The 25,073-nt window shown below is 51.9% G+C and overlaps 14 protein-coding genes across 14 annotated transcripts; 11 read left to right on the top strand and 3 right to left on the bottom strand.

The window, feature by feature from the left end:
• Window positions 1-64: 64 nt before the first annotated feature.
• Window positions 65-1,471, top strand: HPODL_00036 (uncharacterized protein; the record flags this gene model as incomplete). The annotated part of the gene is made up of 1 exon (XM_014081475.1): window positions 65-1,471. The coding sequence occupies one exon, from the start codon at window positions 65-67 to the stop codon at window positions 1,469-1,471; it is 1,407 nt and encodes a 468-aa protein (XP_013936950.1).
• An 82-nt stretch (window positions 1,472-1,553) lies between these two features.
• On the top strand, window positions 1,554-2,750 carry HPODL_00035 (uncharacterized protein; the record flags this gene model as incomplete). The annotated part of the gene is made up of 1 exon (XM_014081474.1): window positions 1,554-2,750. The coding sequence occupies one exon, from the start codon at window positions 1,554-1,556 to the stop codon at window positions 2,748-2,750; it is 1,197 nt and encodes a 398-aa protein (XP_013936949.1).
• Window positions 2,751-2,795: 45 nt separating this feature from the next.
• HPODL_00034 (putative transporter) lies at window positions 2,796-4,232 on the bottom strand (the record flags this gene model as incomplete). The annotated part of the gene is made up of 1 exon (XM_014081473.1): window positions 2,796-4,232. The coding sequence occupies one exon, from the start codon at window positions 4,230-4,232 to the stop codon at window positions 2,796-2,798; it is 1,437 nt and encodes a 478-aa protein (XP_013936948.1).
• Window positions 4,233-4,698: 466 nt separating this feature from the next.
• HPODL_00033 (uncharacterized protein) lies at window positions 4,699-6,357 on the top strand (the record flags this gene model as incomplete). Its single annotated transcript, XM_014081472.1, has 1 exon — window positions 4,699-6,357. The coding sequence occupies one exon, from the start codon at window positions 4,699-4,701 to the stop codon at window positions 6,355-6,357; it is 1,659 nt and encodes a 552-aa protein (XP_013936947.1).
• HPODL_00032 (uncharacterized protein) lies at window positions 6,358-10,713 on the bottom strand (the record flags this gene model as incomplete). The annotated part of the gene is made up of 1 exon (XM_014081471.1): window positions 6,358-10,713. The coding sequence occupies one exon, from the start codon at window positions 10,711-10,713 to the stop codon at window positions 6,358-6,360; it is 4,356 nt and encodes a 1,451-aa protein (XP_013936946.1).
• A 226-nt stretch (window positions 10,714-10,939) lies between these two features.
• Window positions 10,940-12,571, top strand: HPODL_00031 (Tyrosine-protein phosphatase; the record flags this gene model as incomplete). Its single annotated transcript, XM_014081470.1, has 1 exon — window positions 10,940-12,571. One exon carries the CDS (start codon window positions 10,940-10,942, stop codon window positions 12,569-12,571), a length of 1,632 nt encoding a protein of 543 aa, XP_013936945.1.
• Window positions 12,572-12,855: 284 nt separating this feature from the next.
• HPODL_00030 (uncharacterized protein) lies at window positions 12,856-14,286 on the top strand (the record flags this gene model as incomplete). Its single annotated transcript, XM_014081469.1, has 1 exon — window positions 12,856-14,286. One exon carries the CDS (start codon window positions 12,856-12,858, stop codon window positions 14,284-14,286), a length of 1,431 nt encoding a protein of 476 aa, XP_013936944.1.
• Window positions 14,287-14,353: 67 nt separating this feature from the next.
• HPODL_00029 (Eukaryotic translation initiation factor 3 subunit I) lies at window positions 14,354-15,388 on the top strand (the record flags this gene model as incomplete). Its single annotated transcript, XM_014081468.1, has 1 exon — window positions 14,354-15,388. The coding sequence occupies one exon, from the start codon at window positions 14,354-14,356 to the stop codon at window positions 15,386-15,388; it is 1,035 nt and encodes a 344-aa protein (XP_013936943.1).
• Window positions 15,389-15,758: 370 nt separating this feature from the next.
• Window positions 15,759-17,087, top strand: HPODL_00028 (AP-1 complex subunit mu-1; the record flags this gene model as incomplete). The annotated part of the gene is made up of 1 exon (XM_014081467.1): window positions 15,759-17,087. One exon carries the CDS (start codon window positions 15,759-15,761, stop codon window positions 17,085-17,087), a length of 1,329 nt encoding a protein of 442 aa, XP_013936942.1.
• Window positions 17,088-17,289: 202 nt separating this feature from the next.
• On the top strand, window positions 17,290-18,339 carry HPODL_00027 (uncharacterized protein; the record flags this gene model as incomplete). Its single annotated transcript, XM_014081466.1, has 1 exon — window positions 17,290-18,339. One exon carries the CDS (start codon window positions 17,290-17,292, stop codon window positions 18,337-18,339), a length of 1,050 nt encoding a protein of 349 aa, XP_013936941.1.
• Window positions 18,340-18,653: 314 nt separating this feature from the next.
• HPODL_00026 (Protein that interacts with mitotic cyclin Clb2p) lies at window positions 18,654-19,901 on the top strand (the record flags this gene model as incomplete). Its single annotated transcript, XM_014081465.1, has 1 exon — window positions 18,654-19,901. One exon carries the CDS (start codon window positions 18,654-18,656, stop codon window positions 19,899-19,901), a length of 1,248 nt encoding a protein of 415 aa, XP_013936940.1.
• Window positions 19,902-20,074: 173 nt separating this feature from the next.
• Window positions 20,075-22,084, top strand: HPODL_00025 (Protein MAM3; the record flags this gene model as incomplete). The annotated part of the gene is made up of 1 exon (XM_014081464.1): window positions 20,075-22,084. The coding sequence occupies one exon, from the start codon at window positions 20,075-20,077 to the stop codon at window positions 22,082-22,084; it is 2,010 nt and encodes a 669-aa protein (XP_013936939.1).
• A 117-nt stretch (window positions 22,085-22,201) lies between these two features.
• On the top strand, window positions 22,202-23,704 carry HPODL_05077 (uncharacterized protein; the record flags this gene model as incomplete). The annotated part of the gene is made up of 1 exon (XM_014081463.1): window positions 22,202-23,704. One exon carries the CDS (start codon window positions 22,202-22,204, stop codon window positions 23,702-23,704), a length of 1,503 nt encoding a protein of 500 aa, XP_013936938.1.
• Window positions 23,705-25,018, bottom strand: HPODL_00024 (ribose-phosphate pyrophosphokinase II; the record flags this gene model as incomplete). Its single annotated transcript, XM_014081462.1, has 1 exon — window positions 23,705-25,018. The coding sequence occupies one exon, from the start codon at window positions 25,016-25,018 to the stop codon at window positions 23,705-23,707; it is 1,314 nt and encodes a 437-aa protein (XP_013936937.1).
• Between the last annotated feature and the right edge of the window lie 55 nt (window positions 25,019-25,073).

Genomic DNA, 25,073 nt, shown 5'->3' with positions numbered 1-25,073 from the left:
TTTAAGGGGCAAAGAGGGAAAAAACAATTGTTTGGCCAATCTCTTTCCGCAATTTCCTAGAATCATGTCCGAAGATGTGCCTGAAGAGCTTTCGTCGGCCGTCTCAAGCCAATCCTCCATTATAAAGCCTAGCATCCTGCCCTCAGACACGCGCTTCTTCACTTTCAAGATATTTGGCGGAGCTGGTCATAATCCTGCGCCCATCAAACTCGAGGATGTGATTGTGGCTGGGTCAAACTTGGAGCTCCTAGCAAACACAAACACATGGGGGCTGCTCCAGTTTAGATTACGGCGGCAATCACTCAAGAGATTGCACCGACTATATGGTTTATTACTTGATCTATGGAGCTGGGTCCAATGGACGCTGCTAGTCTTGGATGTGTACTTTTGGTGGCTTGTCCGCTCTCTAGGGATTTTCCCCTCGTCAGTGGATAAACCGTTGGAGCCTAGTACTGCCTTTTCTCAGATGTCCAATGAACCTCCATCACAATCTAGAATTAGGAGGATATTACAGTTACGTACCACGATTGGCAACCACGCACTAGCGCACTCGCTGGCTACAAGCATACCAAAGAGCCAACTGACGGTCAGACAAGCACTGGCAGGCAAACGGGTCCCCAAGCATTTGATGGCCATCTACGAATTGAATCCGTTGGTTGTCCCCCCTCCCAGAGAATTGCCCACTCCTTACTTGACGGCCGAAAAAAAGATTGTGGTCCCCGATAAGAAGGAGATTTCCCAGGTGCTATCGGAGAGAGCTGAGTGGGCAGCGGCTCATCACACGCACAAGGCCTCAGAGGTTATGAGAGTATGTGCGGAGTCTGCAAGGCTGGTATCATGGGCGCTCTTCTCAGGAGTGAAGTCCCTCACGCTCTACGAAAGAAGTGGCAACCCCTGGAAAAATTTGGAGAGACTGGGATCAATGATCCAGACAGAGATATCAGCATTGAGTGACACCGATTCTTTTGAGAAGACCTGGATTAAGCTGGTAAGAGTAAACAACTCCGAGACCATAACGATAGAGAACAACGAGATACACCGTGAATCGCCGGACAGATCATCAGGCGAGGATAGTGGGCTTGCAAAGTTACAGCCGGCACCGGCGAGCTCGCAGCTGGAGTCGGCCCAAATCTCAGAGACTTATAGTGCAGGGGATGGACTGACGATTACGTTGGTGAGTGAGGAAGATGGTGGGCAGAGAATGGCGAAGATGGTGAGAAACTTTGTGCAATTCAATGGCGACGTCTCTGAAATAGAGTCGTATGTAGACAAGGAGCTGGCTGTGCTGGATTCCCCGGAACTGATCATAAAGTTTGCCAGAAGACGCGGAATGCCGCAGTCTCTGAGTGGGGCGCCAATCTACAACTTCGAGAACCGTCCATTGTTTGCAGTCACACGGGACCACACCAACTTCCCTTTCTTCATACAAGCTGTCGACTTATACTCGCAAGCCACAGCTAAAAAGGAATAACTAACTCTCTGCACAGCCGTAAATATTAGATGTCCTTATCGCAAACTGTATTTGCCTTCTAATTATTATCCCTTTTTTAACCATGTCTGCGAATTTGGTTGCCGAGCCAGAAGTAAATTCCTTTGAGTTTGTGAATCCCAGGGACACATATCCTTATCGCGAGATCAACTTAAAACCGCCAATTTTCAATGAGGCTGGGGAATCATTGTCGCCCTCTCTAACAATTGGGAGAGCGAGCCACAAAGGCGAGAAGTCGGAAAGACAGGAGAAGCAGGACAATTTTCTTGTTAATGACGCTGCTGTGAGTGCCAATCACATTCTAGGGTATGTGACTCCTGTCAGCGACAGCGAAAAATCAGCAATCTATATCAAAGACGTTTCCCAACACGGGTCTTACTTGCTACGCTACGGTACCTCTGATGCTCTAAGATTGAAAAAGAATGGGGCCCGCATTATGCTGCGCAATGGCGATATCATAGGGCTTGTTGTTCTTGGCAAGTGCCGAGTCGATGATCCATTTGAGATATTTAGATGCACCAAAGTGCAATTCCAAGTGGTGACAGACTACCAAAAAAGACTGCGTGCCGTTCGGCTCAACCGCAACGAGTATCTGAAACTGGCTAGTGAAAAGCCTGAAGAGGACCTCTGGGATTGGACAATTACCAATTTGACCAAGAACGAGGTCGCGTTTGGAGGACTCAAGGACGAGCATTTGGAAGCGCTCCGCGACATGTGCAAGACGTCTGAGCCGCCAATCACCGAGTCCACATACATTGGTGCAGGCTCTGAGGACTTTTATGAAGAGGTTTCAGACTCAGGGAGCGAGATGGAGTGCGGATGTGCCGAACATGAGACAGGTTTCTGGGCCCATGATTTATCAGATTCTGACAGCGAGGAGACGCCTAGCGAGGAGCTTGACTCTGACCATATAGTTGAGCTTGTGTGCGAGGAAAGCTGCAACCTGTTCAGCAGCAACGAGCAAGACTCGGACTCTGCGCCTGAGGAAGAAGCCATTCTTAAGGAAGTGATTGCCGAGCATGTGGAAATTGCCTCTGAACCAGAGAAGGAGCCCGAGATCAAGATCGAGTCCGACTTGGAGGAGCGTTCGTGCAGAAAGAGACCGATCTCGGACACTGCTGTTACTGTCTACGAGATCCAAGAGCAGGAACCGGTGAAGAAAACCAAGAAAGTGCAGGCCAAGCCGTTCCTGGCAGGCCTTGCGTTTGGCTCCGCACTGACGTTTGGTGCCCTTTCCGTGTTCGGATCCTACATCGAATAAATGATACCCAGAATGTTATGTTGTTGCTATTTTGTGTCTATTCTATCAAACTATGTCCGTGTTTTTTATAATTATCGATTCCCAATTGGATTTGAGCACAATGGCTAATTCGCCGAGCGAGAGTGCACCCACACCCACTGCGAGACCCAGCCACAGCCCAAACACGTTCATATTCCAGCTGAACGCCATAAGCACCTCGAAAGGCGTGGCTATTAGATAGTAGCATATCATGCTGAGCAGCGATCCGATCCGCTGCCTGCCCTGGCTTCGTAGGATGGCTGCACAGATGACGTTAATACAGTCCAGAAACTGGTTGAAGGCAACCACCAGGAACAGCTTGCTGGCGTTGGCAACGAGTTCTGGGTCATTGGTGAACAGTTTAGTGAGTCGGGTTCTGAATAGCGCCATCCAGCAGAAATTGAAGACACTGAGGAAGCAGGCCGCAAACAGCGACACGGTAACGGCAATCTTGTAGTTTTCGGACTTGGCTCCGATGATGTTGGCCAGCCGTGTAGAGCAGCAGATACCGACCGAGAACGGGATCTGGAAGCCGAACGACGCGACGGTCGAGACGATCGACTGCGAGGCCAGTTCCAACGAGCTGAACTTTGCCGACAGAAACGTGATCACTTGGAACGCAAAAGCCTCCGACAGGATCATGAGCACACCGGGAAGTCCCAGAGAAAAGAACGGGGCCCATTCGGAGGTAAGTTGGCGGAAAGTGGTGTTATAGTGCCAGCATTGGTAGCCGTCGATGAACCAGATGTAAAGACATAGAGAACTGGCAATCAGCCAGTAGGTCGACACAAATGCTAGCGGGGGTGCCAAAAAACCGATTTGGGGAATCAACAGATGGTTCAGTGCGACGCTGACGGGCACAGCGAGGAATATTATTCTAGTGGGGGCACTAAACTTGTTCTGCGACTGGAGATATCTCTTGGAACACTCGAACGTCACAATGGCAGGAATGGCAAACGGCATCACACGGAGGTATTGCGCACACAGGCTGGCCAGGTTTTCATCTCGAGTGACCATAAAGATAGCAGATTCAGCATTTAGCCAGAATAAGCCACTTGGAATTAAAATTAGCATCAGTATCACAGTGCAGCGTTGGTAATACAGACCCACTTTGGAGTAGCTGCCTGCTCCAAAAGCTGTGGAGCATAAAGTGTCCATGGATGTGGAAAATCCATTCACTACCACAGGTCCTGTGACGTAGAACGTAGTGAGCGATAAGGAGCACGCCGAGAGATACGTCTCCCCGAGCCTGCTCGAGAAGTAGATAGGAATCATTATCTGGAAAAGATACTGGAACACGAAGGTCAGAAGCACCGGAATTGAATTGGTGACCACATATCGAGCCTCGTTAGAAAACGTGGTGTCTGCGGGCGAAAGCTTGAGTGCTTCGGGCTCCTGGGTATACAGCGGCGCGGAAGATACCGCAACTAGTGGCGACCTTTCGTCAGGCGACTTGGACGACATAGTGGACTGGGGTGCGGATGGAGGAACGATTTTTTTTAGCGGATAAGATTTAGTGCCGCTAGATAACGGTATGTGGTGCAGAGGTGCAGGAAGCAGAAACTGATAGTGGAATGGAGCTAGATTCGAAAGGGGGGGAAGAGAAAGAGCGTAGACAGTGGTTTATGGGCTGTGCCTGGGTTCACCGGCTGAGGTTAAAGAATGGGTTGACTTAAATGAATTTTCAGTATTTAAGAAATATCTATAATTAAATCTATAGTAGTCAGTACATAATAAGTATGGTGTAGTTGAACAAACCATGGGCAAATATGCCATGCTATTGACAAAAGTGCTGAGCTCATTCTCTGAGTTTATCTCTTCCAGCACATTTGGATCATATGTCTATATGACGGAGTCGGCGCCGCTAAAGCTCCTTCCATTTTGTGCTACCACCGTTCTTTAATTTTTCCCAAAATAATTATTTTATTTAATGAGTTCGCCGTTTTCTGGAAGAGCTGGCTTGCGGTCGCCTCGCAAGAAGCGGCTCGAGGACGACGATCTACGGCTGGCAAAACTGCGCAGTCCCGCCAAGCGGTCGATGGCGGAGCTCAATCGAGCGGCAGTGGAGCGGGCCACGCGACTCAAACTGGAGTCTCTGCAGGACGACGAGGACGAGATCGACGCCGAGGAGATGGCTCTGGCAGACCGAATAATTGCCGAGAGCAAGAAGGATGGGCTGACACCTCTGGAGCTGGAAGAGAGCGAGCACGAAAGCGGCGAGGAGTCGGTCAGCGAGTTTGAGGAGATGGAAGAGGCCGAGGACGATCCGATGGAGGACGTTGACGATGGTGTTTCAGACGACGAGTTTACTGGAAAACGAATACGACGTCCACGCAGGGCTGCACAAACAGCGTTTCGCGCCTCCAGAACGCCAGAAGCGAGCGTTGCGCCGCTCAAGGAGGCCGATCTCAAACCGCTACAAATGAGCACAGTCAAGCTAATGGAAGTTCCCAAGATCGACAGAACCGAGGATCTGCTGCTTAACTTTGCGGACGAGGAAAAGTCGCTTTTCTACGATGGCCACGAGGGCTACTTTGAGCAGCAAAAGCTGAAAAACAAAAAGCCCGGTACAGCGTCCATGGCACTGGCTCCAGAGCTTAATTACGAGGAGTATGAAAAATACAGCAAAATCCTGGAAATGTCTGCTGAGCATCAGATAGCAAACTTGAACAACTACTACCGGCTCCAATTCTCGCAGTGGACGTTTGAGCTGCAGCAGGGCTTCAATCTGGTTTTCTACGGTGTTGGCTCAAAACGTCTTTTATTGCTTGAATTTTTGCAGCAACATTTTCTGCCCGCGGTGCCGGGCGCAAAGTGTCTTGTTGTCAACGGGTACAACCCGGACTTCCGTCCTAAAACGCTGCTGTCGATGATCCAGGAGACCGTTCTCGGGGTCAAGAATCCTATAGCACCACACATTCACGAAACATTGTCCAACATTAAGCAGAACTTCGCACAGAACGGTGACCTTAGGTGTGTCCTGCTGGTGAACAACATTGACGGCGAGGCGCTGCGCACGGACAGAATGCAGCAGATTCTGAGCGAGATCGCTGCAATTGAGCAGGTGCATTTTCTGTGCACCATGGACAATCTGAACATGCCTATTTTCTGGAACTCCAGCATGCATTACAACTTTAACTTCATCTGGCATAACATCACCACATATAAATCGTACAAAATCGAGAACGGGTTCAAGGATCCGCTTGGACTGGGCAAGAGCAACAAGTTTGTTGGCACACAGGGTGTCAAGTACGTTTTGAGCTCTCTCACGGCCAACGCCAAAAACCTGTACCGGCTGCTAATTTTGCAGCAGCTGGAGAAAATCGATCTGAGCGTGAGCCACGACGACCTCGACAAGAGAGGCGCCACAAAGGGCAGCAACAGGTACAGTCTGCTGCTCAAGGAGTTCTACCAACAGTGTTTGTCGGAATTTATTACTTCCAACGAGATATCTTTTCGCACGGTTCTAGGAGAGTTTGTGGAGCACAAAATGTGTACGCTCACGAAAAACTCTGCCGGTGCAGAGATCTTGTACGTTCCGTTCACGGTCGACGAGATGGAAAAGCTGCTGGAAGAGCAATTTGTATAATTAGCTGTGTTTTTTGAACTGGAACTTTGACCGACACAATGGACATGTAGACGAGCCAGAGCTCTTGAACCATCTGTACAAACAGGCCGAGTGGAAGTTGTGTTTGCACGTCGGACAAACTTTGTTTGGCGTCGAATGGTCGATAACATGGACGATCGAGTAGCACACGGCACAGTCATCGTAGTTGTCGAAGTTGGCCTTGACGTTGTTCTTGAAATGCTGGATGGCCTCCAAAATCGTGCCGTTCTGGAAGTTGATCACGTATTGGCACGAAAGAATCCACGATTTCCATTTTTTCTCGTCCACTCCGATCCTCGCTGTTCCGTTCACGCTAATCGCTGACAACGGGTAGTTTTTCGGCAAGACAATCGACATCTCCAGCTTCTGCTCGTCGATCTCGTACACGCAGCGCACCTCGTTCGTCGTTCTGTTCAGCCGGATACTAAACTCTGGGTCCTTAATACTGTCCTTTTTCTCGAGTCCCGCAAGCGTCTCGTCGATCAGTAATGGACTCACGTTCTTGACAATAAACGTTTCAACCTGCGACTTGTGCTGCTTGTTCCTGATCGACTGGAACCAGGTCTGTGCAATGTTCCCACCAATGTGTTTGCACACCAGATACATCAGATGGTACAGCAGGTCGTCGCCGTCGCTATCGATGACGGAATACTCCACCAGTGCGCGGCGGTTGTCCTCTGTAGGCTTGAGGTCCATATCGAACAAAAAGTCCAGGAACTGGCCCATACGGTCTTCGCCGAGCTCCAGAATGTAGTCCTGGCGGATTTTCTGTGTGATGTTTTTGAAATGGTCGAATATTAGGTACCAGCTCCACAAATATTTATTGGTTGCAACTTCGTTTTCGTCTGGTAGCAACACGATATTTTCGAGCAACGGCGCCGGCAGTTTTGTTTCTTCGTCCTGGTTCAACGTCGCCTCTACGACAAGCACGTCTTGCAGCTCCGGAATGACTTTATGCAAAAGGAAAACGGCCAGTTTCTGCACCTGTGTGTTGGGAGAGGAGAGCAGCAGGAGCAGGTCGTCAAATCGCTTCTTGTAAGCTGTTGTTGGCACCTGGTCGCTGAAAACACGCGTCAGCAGAGCCAGCACAAGCTGGCCGGTCTGGCCGGACGCAGGAGCAAACAGCAGCTCCACCAGGTCTGCATAGACATCTTCCTCATCCCAATCGACCTGTTGCTCATGAAGCACGCCAAACAGCTTGAGCGAGAAGTATGCGAGGGTGGAGTCGTTATCGCCCGAGGTGACGATGCTAAGCGATTCTGAACACAGCGTGGCTCCTAGTGCAAATACCTTCTCGCTGAAATCCGACGGGTAGTTGGTGTCGCAAACATGATAAATTTTTTTGATGTAGATTTCAACAAATTGGCACAGCGCGATTCTGACCGGCACAAACGACGGCTCGTACGCGTCTTCCGATTCTGGCCAGGTGGCTAACCCGTTCAGCATCATGCCGAATCTCTGGGCAGGGAAAAGCTGGACGTTTTCGCCAACATAGTCCAGATCGAGGTCTATAAGCATGTTGAGCACGACCAGGCCCTGTAGGCCGTTGGTGGTGACGGTTTGTCCGTGAATTCTTAAAAGATCGGCGCACGCTTGGTTACGCACGCGGTCAAACGCAGGGGCGGTGAGAAATCTGTTGGCGCTGGTGGCTAGGATGGCCAGTTTCACGGGTTCGGACACCCTATTCAAATTGTAGCTGTTGAATGTCGACGATTGCATAGTTTCAAACAATTTCGTAAATATCGTGACCAGAACGCGTGCAGCGTAGAAACGTACCGCAACAGAGGATTGAAGATGAGTCAGAACTCCAGAAAAGTCGTCCTTCACGAACTGGTCGAACAGGTCTGTGCCGAAATTTAGCTCCGCACAGACGCGGGAGTGGAAATCAAGAGCTCGGTTTTCGTCATCCAAAAGGCCTAGAAACACGTAGTCCATAGCAACTTCACCGACAAGAGCCAGCTGAAACGCCAGCTCGCAGGTTAGAAGGCCTGTCCTAGAAGCCAACTCAAAATAAAATTCGATCTTCTCCAAAAAGGGTGCAAATCGGTCTGCGGCAGTCAGCTCCCCTGCTGGAAAAAGATAAATCCCCAGTCCCAGCTTGTTTGAGACGGCAAGCCGGTGGTCAACATTCTCGACCAGCCCAGCCAGCTCGTCAACCACATTTTCCGGTAGCACTTTTGAGGCAAGCTGCGGTTTGGCAGCCAGTCTGTCCAGAAGTGCCGTTCGGTCGGCCTCGACTACACCCCTCGCAAGCGACGAGATGTACAGCTGCTCGAAACGGTGGTCGTCAAGGTTTTGCTCAAGCTTGTCCAGCAACGAGTCGGCCTCAGCACTGCCCAGTCGTTTCCAGAGCGCAGCCAGAAATTTTTCGTCTGCAAACGCAAGAAAAACGTCGTTCTGGTAGTGCCGGTTGCACTTCTGCAGAAACACCGCCGTGTCGGCCTCAGAAAGCTTGCCGAACATGTTTCGGAGAACGTCTGGCGTGAGAAACTGGAACACGTAGTCGTCGGCGTCGGGCGCAACGGAATCGGCTTTCTGGTGGATATAGGTGCTCACTTTGTCGCATCTGGCAGGATCGAAGCCGGGAATGTCAGCGATGTACTTCAAAAACAGCTCCATCTCGTCGCTGCTGAGTTTAGCAGCAATGTCGTTGATGGCGTCGTAAACATCCACATTCAACTGCGACTTTGCTATGTCTACCAGCAGAGCAAAGACAGGCTCGAAGAACGACGGCGTGACGACTTTCGACGCGTCGCCGACGAACGACTCAATCTGAGAGCGGAACTGCACACAATTCGTCCGCACGACGGTCTCGATGACAGAAATTGCCAGCGAGGGCGGCACGTACTCGTCCTGTAAATCTGTGAGTGACTCGACCGCGTTGGAAACCAGCTCGTCGAGCAGATCAGAGCCGACGTGGAGCAGGAGACGCACATAGTTGTCGACGAGCACAGCCGTGTTTTTCACGACCAGACCGAGGTCTACAAATTCCACGGCGCGACCCGGCAGAGCGTTGAGGATCTCAGAGTTGAGATCTAGCAGCACGTCGCCGTCGTCCTCGGCAATATTCGCAACGCCGGCCATCCCGGAAATCACATTGGCGGGGAGTTTGCGCGAATCCAATGCCGGAACCAGCACTTTGAGCACGCGGTCGACACCACAGGCAATTCTCTGGCAGTAGCCGAGGTAGCAGATCCATGCGTGCTGAGAAAAGACGGCAAATTTCTCGGACCTGACGTCGTTCTCAAGGATTTCTAGCAATGAGCTTCTGATCTCATCGTCCTGGGGCAGCAACGGCAGCAGCGTAGCCACCACTGAGTAGTAGTGCGGATCCGAGTTTAGAGAGCCCAAACGCAGCAAATCGAGAATGCGTTGGGTCGCCTTTCTGATGCCAACGATAGTCTGAGAGTCCTTTCTGAGGAGCGCGACGACGGCTTCAAGTATAGGAATTATTATGCCGGAGTATAGAGCCATATTTTTTTTCTCCAGATTTAGGCCCCTGATAGCAGCTTTGGCAAGGTGTTTGAACAGCAAATCGTCCAGGTCAGTCTGTAGTAGTCGCTGAAGCAGCGTGTACATGCCACCTTTGATCTGGAGGTCTTTGGACTCGAAAAACGAAACAAACTGGTCGGATTCAAGCAGCTCTGATAAAAGCGTCTCGTCGAGCTGTATTTCGCCGCTGTTCTGTCTGGTAACCAAACTGATCAGCATCTGCACTCCTGTGTGTACCGTACGCAAATACTTGATCTGGCTCTCTTCCTTGCCAACGAATCGCTCGTCCGAAAGCGTATCTATAGTCTCGAAAAGAAGCAGCTGGTGGCAGTAGGTGAGCAATTGCTGGGCAAAGATTTTCCACAGATTGCTGGTTTTCTCCGGAGAGTCTCCGAAAGCAGCGGAAATTGACGCTATGGTGCCTTTGGAAACAACACGGTCGTTCTCAAAACACCCGCTCATCCAGATCCCCACCGTGTCGCGCAGATACTTGACGTATTTCTTGCCGAGAAGCGCCACCAGCTTCGACTGGATCTGGTGCGCGGTGAGCCTGACCTTTTTCGAATTGTCTGTTGACAGCTTTGCGTACAGCTGGCACCACGATATGAGCACAAGCTCGTCCTGGAATTCGGCGCCGTTGGAGTCGACAATCGAGTACAGATCGACAATCGCCTTTTCTCTTGTTGTATCGTCTCTCTTCAGAAGGGCCTTGAATACGAGCTTGAGGTTTGCGGAGGATAGTAGATTGGGGTCTGGCACGCCCGTGATGTAGTTGAGCGAGACCTCGTAGCCATTAGTGCCGAGTCCGTGGGACTGGCCGAAGGAGCCAAACGAACGAAATGACATATTAAATAGCTTTATATGAAAAATTAAATTAAATATATTTCCGGAGAAACCGTCGACACACACGCCATGCGCCGACAGCCGCTTCAAATTATTTGCAGTCGACAAGATTGGCGATTCCTCATGCAGTAAAAAATAAACATCCCCCCCTGTTTACAATAAATAAAAGTTTCTTCCTCACATCGGTCACAAGACCTGCCATAGCTCGCCCCATTTGCATTCCACAAACATGGCCCGCAAAATTGCCATCGAAGCTATAGAATTCCTCAAAGGCAGAGTGTATCTCGGCAGCTACGACTACCATCCTCAAAACACAGACGACCTGGTATTCTTCACCGTCGAGGACGCTCTGCCGTACAACGCGTTCCATCTGGATTTTGGCCCCTTGCATCTTGGCCATCTGTATAGGTTCGCCGTCACTTTGCACAACATTTTGAACGACAGTGCTAACAAAAGTAAGGCTGTTGTCTTCTACTCCTCCACCGGCGCAAAACAAAGAACTAATGCCGCTTGTCTCCTGTGTTGCTACATGGTGCTTGTCCAGAACTGGTCACCCCACCAGGTGCTCCAGCCAATAGCTCAACAAGAACCTCCATTCTGTGGCTTCAGAGACGCTGGATACTCCAACGCCGACTTCGAGCTCACCATCCAGGATGTCGTGTACGGGGTCTGGCGGGCCAAGGAGCGCGGCATGCTCGACATCACCTCCTTCAATTTGGAAGAGTACGAGCAGTACGAGAGAGTGGACCAGGGAGATTTCAACGTTATTTCCAAAGACTTCATCGCATTTGCATCACCCAAGCAATCCCGACCAGGAGCTCCTCTCAACGAGCCTTTCCGCAAGGTTCTGGAGTACTTTGTCAACAACAACGTCCAGCTGGTGGTGAGACTAAACTCTCATTTGTACGACAAAAACGAGTTCGAAAAGAGAGGTATAAAACACATTGACATGATTTTCGAGGACGGAACCTGTCCAACCATGGAGTACGTCCAGAAATTTATAGGAGCGGCAGAAACCGTCATCCAAAAAGGAGGTAAGATTGCCGTTCATTGCAAGGCCGGCTTGGGCAGAACAGGGTGTCTTATCGGCGCCCATCTGATCTACACACACGGTTTCACAGCTAACGAATGTATCGCATACATGAGAATGATCAGACCGGGAATGGTTGTTGGGCCGCAGCAGCACTGGCTCTATCTACACCAGAACCAGTTTAGAGACTGGCGGTACACCATGGTGCTCGACGACCAGCCAGATGAGGCCATTGGAGGACTGCATTCTTTGGTTCCCTACACGGTTATCGAGGAAAGAGAGGCCCTTGTGGTTGACACAGAGCTGCGCCGCCACGTCATGACGCCTGTCCGCAGACGGAAAGTCTCTGGAACGCTCAAGATCGCTCAGAAGGCTGTTCCCATGGAAAGCCCCGGCCAGCCTCGTAAGTACCGCTCGTCCACAAAGGAGAACCAGCCGTACTCCAATTCTGACGAAGAGGCGACCTATGAGTCTATTGCGCATCAACTCTCCAGCCCGCAGCGCAAAAGTACGAGACAGGATGAGGCATATTACGGTTCTGAGTACGAGATCTCTGAAAAGACGAAGAAAACCAGTCCGCAAGGATCTCCCTACTTCCGCCGCGTGTCGACAACCACGACTACGACCACTACAATTTCGTCATCTCCTACGCATTCGGCATCCAACGAGTCAGCTATTTTGACTATGCCCAAGCAGAGAGCCTCTTTGGGATCCAAGGAGGGAAAGGTGAGAGGAAATGGCTCTAGATTGTCAAGCTCCAACGAGAAAGTGATAGGCAACGTTGGGGTGAGAAAGGTCTCTGCTCCGAGAAGGATCACGTCAGGGGTGTAATGTATTTCCGCTTCGTATTGCTCTTTCAAGCTATTAGTGCTCAATAAATTCAGTTAGAAAATCACTAGCCTCCACAGCCTCGCAACAAAACGTAAATAGTAAATATTGATATATAACAAGAAGAAAATAGAGCTCATTTATCTTGTTGGACAGGTATTCCCTTCAAAATGAGCAACGGCAACATCAGCAGCCGTCGCAAATCTCTTATTCCGCGACGAACCGTGACACCCACTGGGTCGCTACGACACATTAGCGGGGGGAATAGCTCTAGAAGCATACTTCCCATGCCGTCCTCAACTAATGTGGAGCCCGCCCCTGCTAAATACCGAACGCCCAAAGAATATATTGACATTCTGGAGGCATACGTTGACCAAGATTTGATCCTGGAAAAACAACAGACCACACAGCTTATACAGAAGATCAACGTGGTGATGGCCCAGATCCAGGAGCTTACAAACGAGAAGAACCAGATCATTCGCGAGAAACGCAAGATACAGAGTCTGATAGGTGATCTTAAGGCAAACTACGAGAATCTGGACAAAACGCTGGTGATAAAGAACAAAAGTATAGACAACGAGGTGCGACACAACAAAAAACTCTTGGAAGTGAAGAAAAAGGAGCTCGACGAGAAATCGCGCGAAAAAGTGCGGGAGGTAGAGCTTCAGATACACGAAATGATGCAGACCACACTACGGGATGAGGAGGAGGATCGTGTACGGGTACAGGAGCTGCGAAAATTAGAGATACAGAATACAGAGCTAGAGGAGGAATTGCGACGGTTGCAGGCAGATAACAAGCGCAAACTTAACGATGTGCTGTCAGAGGTGGACACTGAAATAAGGGCGAAGAATAAGCGGAAGGAACAGGATTTATGTGAGCCGCGGCGGGCGGTTCTTGAGCTGAGAACTAAGTTGGGACGAGCCAAAGACGAATTGTCGAAAAAGGAGGAATCGTTGAAAAAGCTGGACTGCACAATCGAAAAACATAAGGCTGCTCTTGACAGAATGCAAAATTACAAAGGAACGCTGGATGAGCAGATGTTGGCGCTCGAGACACAGAAAAACGAGCTGGTTTCGAAACTAAAGGCAGTGAGCGCGAAAGTGGAGCTCTTCATTGAGACAGACTATACAACTGCGCAAGAAGAATACTCTGTGATCCAAGAGAAAGTGAACAGCGAGAGACTCACGCGTCTCAAAATAGAAGATGAGATAATGGAACACCAAGGCAGGCTCCGGGTCATGGTGGAGCCACAAGCGCAGGTACCAGATAAATTGGCCGGCTGCATGACTGACTTTTTGGAGGACCGGGTGTGCGTGTTTGTCGAGTCCGCACTGATGGGGGTTAACTATATAGTCCTCGTGATCCAGTCGCAAAAGGACTATTTTCGGATCATTCAGGAGCATTTGGAGAAACGCAGGAATACGCAACGATATCAGAACTGGCAGATTGAAATTTGCGAGCCCGTGACGAGCCACATGGCAGAGCGAGAACTACAGGTGACGAGTTTCAATGCCAACACGAAAAAGAGACTTGCGGCTAGCATCATCTGCGTTGCGTTGGACGGGAGCAGCATTTCTGCCCAAACACGCGAACTCTGCGAGAGCAGAAAAACAATGGTAATCTGGGGACACAAAGATAAGGATGAGACTGCTTGTGCGTTTTGGCAGCAGCTGGGGACGTTACAGACGGCCAGACGAGATGCTACACAGATGTAGATTGCGCACGCACGACCTTTTTATTAGTGGGTAAAAAATTTCAGGAAAATTAAATATTTCACCAACCATGATGAGACCTTTGATGTTAAAGGGTCACGACCGTTCGTTGACCCAAGTGAAGTTCAACAGGGAGGGAGACCTTCTTTTTTCTGTTTCGAAAGGTAAAGAGGCGTCTGTCTGGTACTCGTCGAACGGCGAGAGACTGGGGACTTTTGTTGGACACAACGGTACCATCTGGTCGATTGACATCGATCCCGAGACCGACTACGCTGTGACTGGTAGCGCTGATTTTACTGCCAAGCTGTGGAAGGCACAGAACGGGCAATGTATTCACACATGGACGCTGGAGTCGCCGGTTAAAAGAGTCGAGTTCAGCCCGGACGGCAACCAGGTGTTGATAGTTACCGACCAGGTGATGGGCCAGACGGGTAAAATCAAGATTTTCGACATCGATCACACACAGAACGCGCAACCATCTACTCCGAAGCTGGAAATCGTCAACGAGGACGGCCCTGCCTCGAGATTCACCGTGGCAGGCTGGTCGTACGGAGCATTCTACATTTTGGCTGCCCACGCAGACGGAAAAGTGAGCAAGTATGATGCCAAGACGGGCGAGCTGCTAGGCAGTACGAAAAATCAGGAAATGTTGCTGACAGACCTGCAGTTTTCGCCCGACAAGACGTATTTCATTGTTTCTTCCAAGGACAAGACTGCGTGCTTGTACGACGTTGACCGTCTGTCTCTGCTCAAGCGGTACACTGCGGACGTGCCGATGAACTCCGCATGCATCACGCCGGTCAAGGAGTTTGTGATTCTGGGAGGAGGTCAGGACGCCCGAGAGGTGACCACCACGTCGCTGTCGGAGGGTAAGTTCGAGTCGAGGTTCTACCACAAGATATTCGAGGAGGAAATTGGCCGTGTAAAGGGCCATTTCGGCCCGCTGAACTATGTGGCCGTGCATCCTAAAGGAACGTGCTACGCATCTGGAGGAGAAGACGGTTTCGTTCGTCTGCACCACTTCCACAAATCCTACTTCGAGTTCCTCTACGACGTGGAGAAAACCGCCCAGGCCACACAACAGTTCGAGATCGAAGCTAAATAGAAAACAACTCGTCTATTGGGTCTACGTAGTGAGCATTTCCTCTATTTTTTCGCGGCCTCGGCCTGTCTGCGCTCCTCGGCCGCCTTTTGTTTTGCACGGAGGATCTCCGCGTCGCGTTCCATTCTCTTCTTCGGGTCGCCCTCCTTCTTGTGCCCCTTCGCCTGCTCCTGCTGCTTCTTCAGGTTCTTCTGTCTTGCCAGCTCTCTTTGGTTGCCCCGTGCCATGGCCGATTGCAGCTCATTTTCCAGAAAAAACAGATTTTATTTTCTAAAGCTCGGTGCGAGGGTGCCGGATCTGGCTCGCAGCTCAAACCAGATTATTTGTACTTTTGTGCACTCAATACCATTTCAGGTGCACGGATGTACTTACCATGATCAGCGCATTCTTCGTATATAACGGCAAGGGCGAGGTGCTGATCTCGCGGCTGTTCCGTGACGGCGTCCGCCGCAATGTCTGCGAAGTGTTCCGCATCCAGGTCATCTCCAAATGTTCCGATATAAAGTCTCCCGTGCTGACCCTGGGCTCCACTTCGTTTCTGCACATACGTCACGGCGCGCTGTGGATCGTCGCTGTCACGCGTTCCAATGTGGATGCTTCAATTGTTCTCGAGTACCTCCATCGCTTTGTGGAGCTGCTGAAACGGCTTTTCGAGCTGGACAACGTTACCGAGGACGACGTCAAGGCCCACTTTCCGCTCGTTTACGAGGTTCTTGACGAGTCCATAGAGTCCGGACATGTCTCCAACTTGGACCTGTCCACTTTGCGGCCGTATTTGTCCTTGCAGGCTGCCGAAACCGGCAGATTTAAAAACAGCACCGCCAGTGGCCTGCTAGCAAAAGCAGGCTCCATCAGACGCAAGTCTGCGGGCAAACTCCCACAGATCATCAACGCTCCGCTCGACGCCACCGCCGCATCGCACCCCTGGCGGCCGCAGGCACTCAAATACAAGAAAAACTTGGTCCAGATCGACCTCATCGAGGACTTCAACCTGCTCACCACGGCGAACGGTTTTGTACTGCGGTCGTTTGTCGAGGGTCGCATTTTAATGGATTGCCGTCTCTCCGGGATCCCAACGTGTTTGCTGGGCCTCGTCCACGAAAACCAGAACGACGCATACCAAGAATTCAAATCTAGCGACTGTACGTTCCACCAGTGCGTCAACCTCAAAGATTTCGACGAGCACAGAATAATTAAATTTATTCCTCCCGACGGCAAGTTCGAGCTGCTAAGCTATCGCACAGACGTGGAAAACCCGCCGTTCAACGTCTACACCACCAGGGAGCCCTACAGCGGTGGCTCCGAGTCGTCCTACACGGTGGACTTGGAGTCTGCATATCCGTCGAACGTCGCTGCCACTAACGTTGTTGTCCGAATCCCTGTGCCGCCTGGAACGTCGAAATTGCGGGCAAACACAGAAACTGGCAAGTGCCGACTTGTAGAAGAGGAAAACGTGGTGCAATGGAGCCTCAAGAAAATGAATGGCGGCCAGAAGCACAGGCTGCAGTTTGCCGTGCCCAACACTCCGGCCGACGCTGTGGCTGCCAAGCCGCCGATCTCGCTCAGCTTCTCGATCGACTCGTATTCTGTGGGAGGCCACAAAGTTAAGTTTTTCAAAGTGCACGAGCCCACCATGAATTACGCCACAGTCAAGAGCGTCACATACCTGTCTAGAGCGAAAAGCTACGAGATCCGTATGTGATGGGGGCATCCGTACACCAGATACAAAAATAAAAAAATAAGGATTATTTATTTCCCCGCATAGAGCTGTTTGGATGTTGACGAGTCTGTTGCGAATGCAGCCTTTTCGACCGATACTGTCGTTGCAGACTTTGCGCAATGTGTCGCAGATGCGGCAGGTGAAGCTCTCGTGGCTCAATGGGCCTTCAAGTGGCGAATTCCAGATGGCTAGTGCGCGGTTCCGGATCAGGAAGCGACTGGACGAGCTTTTGCGCGAAGCGGTGCCATACGGCGATCTCAAGCAGCTGTTGCTTAGCAGTGTTGTCTCAGATAAACCCTACACTCTTGAACGAGCGACAGATCGATATTTGACCCAGTTTGAGAGACCAACTGATCGTACAGAGGTGCCCGGTACAGAGTCTTCAATCGTGAGCCACGAATATTACAATGCGCGCAAACAGAGATACGAGGCAAAGCTGAATAATTCTCGGGTCATCGACCCGCTCTCATCACCGCAATACCTGAAGTTCTTCAAAGAGCTGCGAAGAGACCACCTTGGAATATCGCGGCTGCAAAAGGCATACTTCGCACTGCCCCGGCCGGCACCGTTGTACATGCAAGCACAGGATCTGGAGTTCTTCATACGGTATCTGTGCAACTGTCCGCATGCTTTACGCAAAGACACCTTTGGAGTGCACTTTTTGCACGACATGCACCAATCGGGACTGAAGCTCGGTCTCGGCGAGTTTTTCAAGCTGCTGGACTCCTTGAAAGGCATAGTCACGCTCGAATCGGTGTATGGGATGTACAAGCAGCAATGCGGCGTGTCTCCCACGTTCATGGGACGCATGCTGAACTACTCGCTGTCTGCGCGAAATATGGCCGGCTGGGACATGGACATAAAAAGTGCGACCACCAGGTTGCAGCATCAGATACTGAGGGACCTTGTGGATCACAATGTTGTGCCGAACATGTATCTGATGCAGCAGCTACTAAAAATCGGTCGACGAGCGCCGGACGCGTTGTTCCTGTTGGAGATCACGGAGCTGGCTCTGCACTGCCGCGTCGTACACAGACAGACGGTGCGCACTATAGCGAGCTGCATGGTGCAACAGCAGGAGGAGGATCTGGCTGCCGAGTTTCTGCAAGCGTATCGACTGCTGAACGATCGATTCGACACAGATCTAAACCCGAGTGTACAGTTCCAGCGGGGCCGGTTGCTCGAACATCATTTGGAGCAGACGGCAGGGAGCTGGTGCGAGGTGGTGTACTAGGCAGCGCGTGGTAGCAGGGCATATCTGAGCACCATATTTTTTTCTTTATACAGAGAACCTCTTAACACCGCCAGAAACTTTTTTAGAAGGCGCGATTTTGGCCACGCAAAAAAAAAATTGTCAAGTGGAGTGTTAAATCAGTTGTATCAGGTGTGATAACATAGAAACACCGACTAGCGATAAAACGAAACGGACGCATTCAAGAGATCTCTGTAGGACTAGTCGCTATAACGTTTTTTTTCCCGAGAAAAGAAGAGTCGAAACAGTTAAAATTGCCTATACAGCAAACAAACACAGTTACAAATTAATTAGCGATGTCTGAGCCTATCAAGAAGGGTAACATTGCCCAGGCACCTACTCCGCACAACACACCGGCCTCTGTGAGTGGATCCTATCTGAAGAATGCTCCATTGCCTACAATCCCGTCCACAATAAAGGAGGACGATGAGCTACGCAAAAAACTGCTGGCCAACCCTGCCATTTTGTCGATGATCGAGGGTAAGCTGAACACGCTTGTTGGTACGGACTCGGGCTATGTGAAGGCGCTTCCTCCGAAGATCAAAAACCGTTTGTACGGACTGAAGGCCTTGCAACAGAAACAATTCAAGCTGGAGGCGGAATTTCAAATGGAGCTTTTGAATCTCGAGAAGAAGTACCACGAGAAGCACCAGCCGATTTTTGAAAAGAGAAAGAAGCTCGTCACAGGCTCGCTGGAGCCTGCTCCAGAAGAGATCGAGGAGGGTCAGGCCCTGATGGGTGAGGAAGAGGACGAGGAAGAGGAGGCAGACGAGACCAAAACAGAGATCGACGAGAGTTTGAAGGACGTCAAGGGCGTGCCAAGCTTCTGGCTCACGGCCATGGAAAACCTGGGTCCGATCGCCGAGCTGATCACGGACCGGGACTCGGAGGCCTTGAACCACCTGATCGACATTCGACTGGAGTATTTCGATGCTCTGGGATTCAGACTGGTGTTCGAGTTTGAGGAAAACGACTACTTCACCAACAAGGAGCTTGTGAAGACTTACTACTACCAGAAGGAGCTCGGGTACTCGCGGGACTTTGTCTACGACCACGCAGAGGGCTGCGACATCAAATGGAAGGACAACGACCACAACCTCACGATCACGGTCGAGAAGCGGAAACAGAGAAACAAGCACACGAAGCAAGTGAGAACGATCGAGAAGCTGACGGCCGTGGACTCGTTCTTCAACTTCTTCAACCCGCCACAGCCACCAAAGAGCAAGGAGGAGCAGGAAGAGGCCGAGGAGGAGGAAGAGGAAGAGGAGGAAGAGGAAGAGGAGGAGGATCTTGAGCAGAGACTGCAGCTCGACTACGAGATCGGCGAGCTGTTTAAGGACAAGCTGCTTCCTAGAGCGATTGACTGGTTCACGGGACAGGCGTTGGAGTACGAGTATGACGACGGTGAGGACGAGGACTACGAGGAGGAGGAGGAGGATTCTGAGGCAGACGAGAGCGATGCAGACGAGGAGGAGGAGGAAGAAGGAGCAGGTCAGGCCGGCACCGCCAAGGCGCAGCAGCCGGCCGAGTGCAAGCAGCAGTGAGGATGGAGAGGTGACCTTTGCTTGTAGGCAAGCTGAAAATGTATTTAAGCAAATAAGAAATAAATCCGCCACGGGCCATGTGGCGCAGAAACTAATTCAAGTGAAATAAATATATGCAAAAAGCGACATTATTTTGATTCGCTAACACCTCGTATTTATTCTTTGCACACTGCATGTCCAAACATCTTCCGCGATCGCACACCAGCAAGCTTCCCCCGACAAACCAACTGTACAAGAGTTTACTAGCCCTTGTATCGTTGCTGCCCAATTTCTCCCACGCACTGCCCCTTCCCGTGAAGGGGCTAGTGGCTAGGGGAGTCATTCACACGGCCAGCAAACACCACGAGCCGCTGTCTGATGGCGAGTTTTACATGTACATGGTTGCGTCGATCTCATTAGTTCTGCTCGGCGGTGTTTTTGCCGGTCTTACGTTGGGGCTCATGGGCCAGGACGAGCTGTACCTAAAGGTGATTGCCGACAGCGGGACGCCTAGCGAGCGCAAATGGGCGCACGAGGTGCTGAAACTGATTGGCCGTGGCAAGCACTGGGTGCTTGTGACGCTGTTGCTGTCAAACGTGATCACCAACGAGACGTTGCCGGTGATGCTCGACAGGTTTCTGGGCGGCGGGTTTGCAGCCGTTTTCTCTGCCACCGCGTCGATCGTGATTTTCGGCGAGATCATCCCGCAGTCCGTGTGTGTCCGTTACGGCCTGCAACTTGGAGCATATTTCGCGCCCTTTGTGCTCGTTCTGATGTACCTGATGTACCCGGTGGCGTACCCTATTGCGCTGCTGCTAGACTACATTTTGGGCCAGGACCATGGCACTGCGTACCGCAAGTCCGGTCTCAAGACCCTTGTCACGCTGCACAAGACGATGGGCGTCGAGAGACTCAACCAGGACGAGGTCACCATCATCAGCGCAGTGCTGGACCTGAAGGAGAAGCCTGTGTGTGCGATCATGACCCCGATCGACAAAGTTTACACGCTGCCTTCGGACCGTATTTTGGACGAGGAGGTGGTGGAGGAGATATTCAATGCTGGATTTTCCCGGATCCCGATCCATCTACCTGGCGAGCCAACCAACTTCGTTGGCATGCTGCTGGTGCGGATTCTGATCAGCTACGACCCGGAGGACGCGCTGCCCGTCTCGTCGTTCCCGTTGGCCACACTGCCGGAGACGTCGTTGGACACCTCGTGTCTGAACATTCTGAACTACTTCCAGGAGGGAAAGTCGCACATGGTGATTGTGAGCACGACGCCCGGCATGGACACCGGGGCCGTTGGCGTTTTGACGCTGGAGGACGTGATTGAGGAGCTGATTGGCGAGGAAATTGTCGACGAAAGCGACGTCTACGTCGACGTGAACAAAAACATTCGCCGCAGCATCCCCGGCCCGCTGGCGAAAAAAAACGTTTCGTCGTACTTGCACAGCCTGTACGCTTCGAGAGCCAACTCTCAGAATTCTCAGACCAGACAGTCGTCGCCTCCGGCGCCCGCTTACTACCCGAAACGCGATAGCCAAGACACCCAGACACCGCGAGAGAACAGCACGCTGAGATTCAAGTCGCCGCCGGCCGAGCCAGTCCACAACACACAGATCAACTCGACGATTGCCAACGGCATCAAGCCGTCGAACCTGGCCGTCAATCCGCTGCAGACGAACAACGCTCACGTGACAATCAAGAAACAGCCCCAGCTGGACCCGCCGCCGGAGAACGTGGCACGCAACTACGGTTCTGCCGAGGAAAATGGCGAAACGTCTGCCGAGAGCCACAAGAAGCCGACAGCGCGCAAGCTCTCGTTCACACAGCACAAGATCGTTCAGAAACGGTTCACCATTCCGACCCAGAAGAGTGAGCGGTCGTCGGTCGACTTGTCGGACGTCCAGCACCAAACGTCGCCGCTGCCGTCTGCAGCCTCGGAAATTACTGAGCACACCATCAGCCTGCCGATGGCGTCGAGCCATTCGACGAGGAGCAACAGCGGGATCATCGAGAACATCGTGAGCGTGCGTGGAGTCAGCAAGACTGTCATTGGCGAGAGCGCAGTGAGCGAGGCGATGAACATTGGCGACGAAAATGATTCGGGCGACCCGACGCACGGCGAGAAGGTGCCGTTTTTGAAGAAGGAGAACGGCTCTAAGCCGCGCCGAGACTCGAAACGGTTCTGGGACTGGGGGTAGCTCCGACGCGTCGATCGGCGCCCTTTTTTCTATATTTTTTATAATTTACTACCTAACGCTTCTCATTGTTTTGTCCCATTGCTTCTTTCGCAAAGTCAGTCTAGAACGCTCAAAACCATGCCCAAGCCGACGGACCTGTCACAGAGCCAGGTCTCGGTCTCAAATGTAAGCATGAGACGCAACGAGTCGTCGTCGTCGCTCCAGTCGCATTCCAGCAACGTCGGAACGGGCAGCGGAAGCCATGTGCTGGCTAAGCTTTTCCGGAAGGGCTCCGATCGGTCGAGCCCGAACGTTCCGAGCCGCACGGCGTCCATGAACAACACCCCGTCGGTGTCCCTGACGCCAAGCTCGTCCAACCTCACACCGCGAGTCAGCAACAGCAGCAATGCTTCCACCGCGGGGAGCACCGACTCGTCGTCGCTGCGACACCTGTCGCTCAAGCGGTTTTTAAAGCCGATCCACCGCTCCGCCAAGGCCAAGGAGCAGCAGGAACACTTGCACCAGGTGATCCAGCACAAGCTCAACAAGCTCAAGATCGGCAACCACCACCACCACCACCATCACAACAAAGAACAGCCGAAGCCAGAGCCGGTGTTGCCACCTCAGCCCGATGGCCGAGAGGAGCGCATGGCTGTGCGCAAGCTGGTGGCACAGTACGGCGAGATTCCGGACGCTGCCGTGGAGAAGAACGTGCTGGGCGAAGGAGCAGGCGGCTCGGTCCTGATTGTGCGTCGGCCTTCTGACGGACAGGTATTTGCAATTAAGAAATTCCGGCCGCAGACGTCGCGCGAGTCGGACTACGATTACCGGAAGAAGGTGATCAACGAGTACAACTTGCTCGTGGACCTGGAGCACGAGAACATTGTTCGTGTTTATGAGCTCCTCAACGAACACACGTTGTACGTGATGGTGATGGAGTATTGCAAGTATGATTTCTTTACAATTGTCATGGGTGGAGTGATGTCGAAAGACGAAATATACTGCTATTTCAAGCAGATGGCCGAAGGTGTGATCTATATTCACAGCCAGGGAATTGCTCATCGCGATTTGAAGCTCGACAACTGTGTGGTGAGCGAGACGGGAATATTGAAGCTGATCGATTTCGGTTCGGCAGCAAGGTTCAGAATGCCCGACAGTGATCCAGACCAGGACATCATCCCGGTTCGGGGCATTGTTGGGTCAGACCCGTATCTGGCTCCCGAGTGTCTGTCGATGGGCTCTTATGACCCGCGGCCGGCCGACGTGTGGTCGTTGGCCATTATGTTCTGCTGCATGGTTCTGAGACGGTTCCCATGGAAAATTCCAAAGACGACAGACTCGTCGTACCGGGCATTTGTAGGCGAACCAGGCGAGGACGGCAAGGCTTCGTCGGGCTCAGGCCGGCTGCTGAAGCTGCTGCCAGCTGCCTCACGGCCGCTGATTGGCGGCATGCTCACGGTGGCAGCCGACAAAAGGACCACGATGGACCAGCTGCAACGGGATTCGTTTTTCTACGGAATTGACTGGTGTCACGGTTCTATCAAGGGCGACCATACACATCATCTAATCACAGAAAAGGACCTGGAGAAAATCGAGGCCGAGCGCAAAAAACAGAGCGAGATGGCCAAGAAGATGGGCTGATCACCACCCGTGGTCGTACAGCATGGACACAGACTCTCCATTATTTATTCTGCGGATTGCCTCGGACAAAATTCTTGACACGTCCAGAATGACCATCTCTTTGGCGTCCAGCTCCGCCACGTGTGCGGCCTGGTCCACCGAGTTGGTGGTAATGATTTTGTCAATTTGCGACTCTTTGAGCTTGCGCATAGCGTCGCCGCTGAAGATGCCGTGCGTGATCAGCGCATACACGTATTTGGCGCCCTGGTCTTTGAGCAGGCTGGCTGCGCGCGTGATAGTGTTGGAAGTGTCTGCCAGATCGTCCACCACCACACAGACTTTGTCATGGACGTCTCCGACAAGCATCGTCGTGGCGACGTACTGCTGGTCAGCCGCAGGCTGGCCATTGGGTGCGCTGGACGGCGAGTGGCGGCCTGGGAACCCTGGAGTTGCGAAGCTGACACTGTTTAAGCTCGACGTGGACGGGTTGGAGTGCACCATCAGCTCCGATTGCGCCTGCGCTGTGTCGACCTTCTGCCGGCGCTCTTTGTGGATCAGGGCGAACGGCATGCACAGCGTATCCGCTATGGCAGCAGCACGCTTCGCTCCGCCAGAGTCCGGCGACACTATCACGCAGTCTTTATAATTTGGCACGTAGTTTGTAATATAGTGCTGGAATAATGGTTTGGACAGCAGATTGTCCACAGGGATGTCGAAAAAGCCCTGGAACTGGGCATCATGCAGATCCATGGTGATTATATGGTTGGCACCGGCCGAGGTGAGCAGGTTCGCAATCAAGGTGCCGCTCTGGGCTATCCAGGAACGGTATCCTGTTGGATTGGCGATCGAGGCCTCGTTGGTGTGCAGTGTCTTGAGCGACGAGCTAGTGCTGATGGCGCGGTGGCTGAGCACGTTTCTCGGGCTTGGGTCGCGGACATTGACCCTAGATGGCAGTTTCGGCGACTGCGGCACGCTATCGGGCACTTTTGACCCTCTGTGCTGGGCCCCTCCAGGAACACCCCGTTTACTGGCCTGAGACTCGACTTGACGCGAGTAGAAGAATAGTGGACACACAACGGTGATCCTTTTTGCGGAAGCCATCTTGCACGCGGAAATCATAATCAGCAGCTGCATAAAGAGGTCGTTAACGTGGCCTGCGCCCGACTGGACAATAAAAACGTCTTTTTCCCGCACGGAGTCGCCAAAGTGCACCGACGTTTCGCCGTTGGCAAACTTTTTGAGCTCAACCTTGCCCGGCGGCAGGCCGAGGTTGCGGCAGATCCGGTCTGTGAGCTCTGGATTGGAGGACCCAGAGAAGACGATAATGTCACGCATGGGAAAAAATAAAGCTGTAATTAATTATTTGATCGAGATTTTTTCTATCGACGCG

The sequence above is a fragment of the Ogataea parapolymorpha genome, chromosome I, assembly GCF_000187245.1.
Source record: "Ogataea parapolymorpha DL-1 chromosome I, whole genome shotgun sequence".
Taxonomy (NCBI): domain Eukaryota; kingdom Fungi; phylum Ascomycota; class Pichiomycetes; order Pichiales; family Pichiaceae; genus Ogataea; species Ogataea parapolymorpha.
This window is presented reverse-complemented; position numbering and strand designations above follow the sequence as displayed.